The 6,519-nt window shown below is 51.7% G+C and overlaps 1 protein-coding gene across 1 annotated transcript; it reads left to right on the forward strand.

The window, feature by feature from the left end:
* Positions 1-4,495: 4,495 nt before the first annotated feature.
* Positions 4,496-5,878, forward strand: LOC113565983 (protein PFC0760c-like; the record flags this gene model as incomplete). Its single annotated transcript, XM_026989563.1, has 3 exons — positions 4,496-5,115; positions 5,190-5,359; positions 5,430-5,878. Coding segments are annotated over 3 exons (1,239 nt in total), but the record flags the coding sequence as incomplete, so codon positions are not given.
* Between the last annotated feature and the right edge of the window lie 641 nt (positions 5,879-6,519).

Here is a 6,519-nt window from a genome sequence, read left to right on the forward strand (position 1 = left end):
CCAGTGCATTAGAGCAGGTGACAGGTCCCATGTGCTGCTGAGCATCTTCTTGGATGCATAAAGCGCAATAGTAGCCTTCTTCACCCTTTCCACTACATTGGGCCTCCATGCCAGCTTGCTGTCCAGTACTGTGCCTAGGTATTTCACCTGTGATTTTGGAGTCAGCCTAGTTTGGTCAATTTTCGGGGGGTCCATATCGGTACCTTGTACCTCTTGGTAAAGAGGATGAGGTCCGTCTTGTCCGCGTTGATACTGAGTCCTACCTCTTCCGCCCACTCACGTATCTCCCTGAGTGTACGTTCCATTATTGAGCTGAGGGTCGATGTAAATACACCCGTAATAAGTGTGCTTATGTCGTCTGCATAAGCTGTTATTTTTGGGGCCTTCCTTTCAAATCTCTTAATGAGGTCGTCGACCACCAAATTCCACAGTAGTGGCGACAAGACTCCACCTTGAGGTGTGCCTCTGTGTGCCCCCTTTACCATGGAGGCAGTGCCCCACTCCGATTGCACCCGTCTACAACTTAGGAGTTTTTTGAGCCAAACGTTGATTGCAGGGTGTATGTTATTCGCTTCTAGGCGACTTGTTATTGCGGTTGTGGCCACGTTGTTGAATGATCCTGAGATGTCCACAAATGCTCCCAAAGCATACTTTTTGTTGTAAAGGGCGCTCTCGATGGTGGCTAATAGCGAGTGTAGTGCCGTCTCCACTGATTTCCCCTTGGTGTAGGCGTGTTGGTTTGTTGACATCAGTCCCCCTACCTCATTCCTGATGTGTAAATCCAACAGCTTTTCTAGTGTTTTTAGTAAAAAGGAGGTAAGGCTTATCGGTCTGTAATCCTTGGGACTCACGTGGCTGCACTTTTCTGCCTTAGGGAGGAAGACAACTCTCGAGGTTCTTCATTGGATGGGGATATAGCCCGTACTTAGGCATGCTGAGTATATTGCGAAGAGCCATGGGGTAATAACCTCTTTGGTCAACTGCAACATGGCTGGGAATATCCCGTCCAGTCCTGGTGCTTTTATGTCCGCGAAGGAGTCTATGGCCCAGTGGATTCTCTTAGTGGTTAACAGACCTATTGGGGGGTGCTGTTCCTCAGTTGCTAGGTCCTGATGCTCCTTGGCGTCAGTGACCTCGGTGCATCCAACGAAGTGCGCCTCCATTAGTGCTGTTAGGGCTTCTTTACTGCCCTCTGTCCACTGTCCGTTGTCTAGTTTTAGTTGGCTCTGTACTGTGGGCTGCTTTGAAAGCAGCTTCCGGAGCCTAGCGGCTTCGGGCACTTTCTCGATGTTGGAGCAGAAGTTTCTCCACGAGTTCCTTTGTGCCTTACGTATTTCCTTCTTGTAGCTCCTAAGTAAGATTTTATATTGCTCATTGACAATCTCTTCGTTCGCTTGTTTGGCGATCTTGAAGAATTCCTTGAGGTTGTTCCTTTGGAGAGAGAGATCTCGGTTCCACCAGAGTGGCTTGGACCTCCTCTTCGTTCTCGAGGGTTTGCACGATGCATGGTAGGCGTTCAGTAACTCGTTGGATAGGGTCTTTAGGGACTTCTCTATATCCTCCGCGGATTTCACTGAGCCCGGATTCGCGAGCTTCGAAGTAACTGTCTTTTTAAACTTTACCCAGTTTGTGTTCCGGGGGTTTCTATAGACTGTTATCTTCGAAGAGTGTTTGAATTCGCACTTGAACTGAATGTACTTATGGTCTGAGAAGGATGGTCTTTCGAGGACTCTCCAGTCAGATACCAAGGTACTCTTTCCCGTGACAAGAGTTAGGTCTAGCACGTTTGACGAGGTGGGACCCACGAAGGTGTGTTCCTCCCCCACGTTTTCTACGTCTAAGTTAGTGGATAAGATAAAGTCTAGGAGTGACTCACCTCTATCGTTGATGTCAGGGATTCCCCACACATTGCGATGGGCGTTGGCGTCTGCACCGATGAGGAGTTGGAGATTTTTGGAGCCGGCTTCTGTCCCCAGACTCCTAAGTTCTTCCGGTGGGGCGGGCCTGTCGTGTGCCATGTAGCAGGAAGATGCCATTAGGCGCTTTTCCTCGCTCTCCAGCATCACCACCGTCAGGTCATCCGTGCTGTAATGAGACATAAGATGAGCATGGATTCCCTTCCGTACGAGTACGGCGGTTCTGTTCCTGCTTACCGATGTTGAGTAGAGAAGGCTGTAATTTGAGGACTTTAGTCCGGCCACAGAGTTGCCTGACGCAATCCACGGCTCCTGGACTAAAGCTATGTCGGCAGGCCCTTGCTCCATGGCAATGAGGAGCTCCGCCGACGCTACCTTGCTTTTATGAAGATTGAGTTGCAGCACCCTTAGTGTCATGGGTGGCTTACTCAACCTCGCACGACGGGTTGACTATGATTGTCAGGTCACCGTCCTCCTCCTCCTCCGAGTCGTCCAGCGCAAGACCCTGGGCGGTCTCCACTATGGTCTCCCGACCTAGGTCCTTCTCGACCTCGCCTGCCTGGAGGGTGTGCGCATCTTTGTCTTCGGGGTGGCGCTTTTTCAGCCGTAGGTATACGCTACCTACGCCCCACGCAATCTTCCCGAACTTGGGATACAGGATGTCCTCCGCCTCCTTGCTGATCTGGAGGATCACGTGCTGGCCCCCCTCGTTAGGTAGGGGGCTACCGGCATGCAGAACCTTCCAGTCAGCCGTTGGCACGTCCGGATTTTGCCTCTGCAGCAGCTTCAGTGCTCGCTCCCCCTGGACATCAATCAGCAATCAGCCCCCTCCCACAGAGCTTCCAGTAGGGGCACCTTCTGCACCAGCCACTGCCGCGTTGGGTCGTCGTTACACTTGAGGATTTTGACCCCGTTCAGCCATCCCGCTCCATCGAACGTGGGCATGGGAGCGCTAGGGTCCTCCTCCATTCGCGAGAACAGTTCCTCGACGAGCTGCGCGTGGACTAACTTCCACTGCGCCGCCGTCATCTTCCCGTTCTCGTCGCTGCGGTCGATCAAGGCCACAATGAGATGTCTCTTGGACACCTCGCTCATGGCCTTCTGTCTCGGCTTCCTCGTCTTCGGCTGGGGGGTGGCCACCTTGGGCCCGCGTTGCCGCTTGCTCGCCGGAGTGTCTTTGGCAGCATTCTCGATCGAGCGTTGCCTCTTGGTGGCCAACATCTCCTCCACCTTGTTGGCGAATCCACCGTTGGTTGCCTTCATCTGGGGCAACTGCGCGTAGTGTTCGCGGCCCTCCTTTACCCGTTGCTCAGCCCAGGCTAGCTTGGACTTCTCCTCTTGGGAGATATCCGCCTTGCCCCGGAGCCGGCTCAGTAACTTGAGGGCCGCCTTATACTGAGCTTTTGCCTTCATCCCCTCCCTGGAACGCTTCGGACCTTCCCTACGCAGGGAGCTGGTATCTGGTTCCGGCGAGCGGAGAAGGCATAGCGTTTTATGCCTGGCCGCCAGGCACCTCTAGCCATGGCCTTGGTTCAGTTCCCCCGACTTTAGATCGGGAAGACGATGGACCATAGCCTTAGCTAGACACTGCATTACCCCGGGCAGGGCAAGCGACAGTGCATTATCCTCGCCCGGGATAATGCAGTGTCCATTGCCCAGCCGGCACCCTCGTGGAGGATTCAGCTAGAGGGTTTTTGCCAGACAGATTCTATCTAATAAACGATAATGTAATGTTTTGTTACAGTCTTAGCCCTCAAGTATGGCGCACTTGCTTAAGAGGAGCCAGTGCCTTGTACCCCTTCCGCTTTTTCCGTACACATGGAATTGGATGCTCATCAAGCTGCATAAACCTCGTGGCCAAATAGAGCCGTTTGCTCAAATTTATACATTTCTCGTTTCATTTTTCGCTGCCTTTTGTTGTTACCTATTGTTGTTGTTGTTGTTGTTGTTCGGCATTTTGCTTTTAATGTGTTTACTTTTGGCAGTATGTATTTGTTTGTTGCTTTTTGTTGCCCGTTAAAGGCTATTTTGGCAAAATGCGAAATAGTTTTTAATTTTAATTTGAATTCTTATTCATTTTCCTCTCCTCTCCTCTCTCTTCCTCCCGACACCGACTCTGTCTCTGTTTTTGGCGGCTGCCTAATTTCAAGTTGGCCGAAGCCGCTTTTGATGATTGCAATGTCGTGCGGATTGGCTTGGCCCTCGAAGAACGGGATATCCAGCATTTACCACTTGACCCAACCCGACGTAACCTCTTCCATTGCGGGCACAAACAAAACATACATCAACCGTAGACTGTAAACCGCTAGTGGCTGATGGATGGGTATCGTATCCCCACGTAGGGAAAGGAGATGGGGATGATGAGACAGTAATCGGACAGGCAGAGGTCTCTGATCGCTCGAGTGGCTCTCACTGAGTAGCTGGTGGCAATCAATTCTTATCTGCGGAATGGGGGATAGGTCAATAGAACCTATTAATAGCCATTAAGAGGCTATATTCCACGGGGTGTTAATGGAATTGATTCTGAATGTGTGACCTTTAAATGGGGATTTTAATGAAATTTAATCTCGAACTCTTTGTTTTCATTACAGGACTCTGGCCAAGACATCACCAACCGCGTGTTCCAGGGCTGCGGCAGACCCACTCTGAGACGAGCCAAGCGTTCCGTTCACCCCAAGCTCCAGGCAGTCCAGGAACTCCATGTGGAGAGCCCCGCCGAGGCTGACACCCTGGACATAGACGCCACATTGGATGAGGCGATTGTGCTGCGAGAGCGGAGAGCTGCAGAGCCAGGCTCCCAGGAAAGCTCCGTCTCACAGCAGTCCCAGGAGCAGGGCGTGGGCAAGAATGGTGGAAACAATGGTGGAGCTGGAGGCGGAGGAGGAGGAGGAGGTGGCAGCGGTGGTGGTGGTGGCGGTGGCGGTGGCAACAACCGTCGCCAACATCAGCTTCGGAAGCAACAACAGCAGCAGCGACGCAAGCAGCAGAACAACCGCAACGACAACGACGACGATGAGAACGAGAGCGGAGGCGGCGGACGCGAGCCGATACTGGACAGGATCGTGCGGGACATTCGGCAGCGGGTGAAGGAATACAAGAAGTTCTGGTCGAATCTACCGCACTCCATATGCAGCAATGAGGACATAGCTGCCAGCTCCGATGTGGATTTTTTGTGCTGGAATGGACACACCATCGATAGGTACGACACCAGAAGATAGCAGCACGAGTACGCGAGTTACCAGAGCCGTGTTTAACACATCATTTCCCCTGTAGATATATGCACTCGATCACAACGGAACACGGCTCCAACCCGGAGTTCAGTGGCAACCCGGCCAACACCCGGCAAACGGCTCAGATGTCCTCGCAGCTGTTCCACCTGAAGAACGCCGTCAGCCACCTGCGCAATGCCTACAACGGTCAGGACGTGGAGTGGAGTGAACAGGGTAGGTCGACAGAAAATTCAATAGGGCACGCCCACTTATTCCTAATTCGTTTCTTTTTGTTGTTCTGCAGAAGAGCCGTATTTGGGCAGTGGAGCTGGTTCGGGTTCCGGTTCAGAGGACGACGAGGACGATGACGAGGGCTCTGGCCTGGGTCCTTTCGAGCCGAGCCACAAACCCGATGTGGACCGACCCTCGGTGGATGCCGACAACGATGACGACGAGGATGGCCATCCTCAGATTCCCACACACACATCCCGGCCGAATGTGGACGAGAAGAACCCCTTGGTCCATCCCACGCACTTCGATCATAACGATCTCGACGATGATCAGCATGGTGAGGGCGACGACGACGACGATGAGCTGGAGGGAGGGCATGGCGACGGCGATTCGAATGCCGATGGCGACGCCACTCGCTCGTCCAGTGCACCGGAGAAGATGACGCTACGTCGCGCTCTGGTTGTCTATTTGCTGGCTCTCTATATGGCGTGGTTCGGTGGCGTCTGCGCCGATTTGCTGTGATTAATCAATGCGCGACCTCGCAACCTGGAGCTCCCGCCTCCCGCCCCCACACCACACCTCTCAGTCATTCATCCGTGAAACAAAAAACAAAAGAAAACGTTATTAGGAGAACTACAACTTTATATACGAAATGCGAGTCAAAAATTTTATAAAAACTTTTGATGGAAGCAATCAAAATGCAATCAATCGGGATAGGATTAGGTGTAGGCGTAAGCGTGCCAGCTTAGGAGGATAAGAATTTAGAGGAGGAGCGAGAGAATACGTAACGATCCCCCAATATAGTTCACTAAGAGCCCCACTACCCCTGCCCCAGCCTAGTTCTAAGTGCGAAATTCTATTTTCTAAGTGAGAGAGTGAGAGAGCGAGAGAGCGCGTGAATGTGTTGAATGAATGCAAGTGAATGAATGTGAGTACGAGTGCGAGTGCAAGTGAGTGCCTGTTCAATATGATCGTTTAGCAAAAATTAACTATAAACTGTGTAGCCCCTAGAGACCTAACCGATAAACACACACACCTACAATTATAATTTGTATTATATTTATGCATATAGATATCAGCACAGCACTGGACACACCTTTGTCTTTGTTTGGTCCAAAAGTGTATTTATGTGTTACATTGAGAAAAGTTTCTTGATTTAGTTA

This window comes from Drosophila persimilis, unplaced genomic scaffold (assembly GCF_003286085.1).
Source record: "Drosophila persimilis strain 14011-0111.01,24,50 unplaced genomic scaffold, DperRS2 tig00000431-arrow-pilon, whole genome shotgun sequence".
Classification (NCBI taxonomy): Eukaryota; Metazoa; Arthropoda; class Insecta; order Diptera; family Drosophilidae; genus Drosophila; species Drosophila persimilis.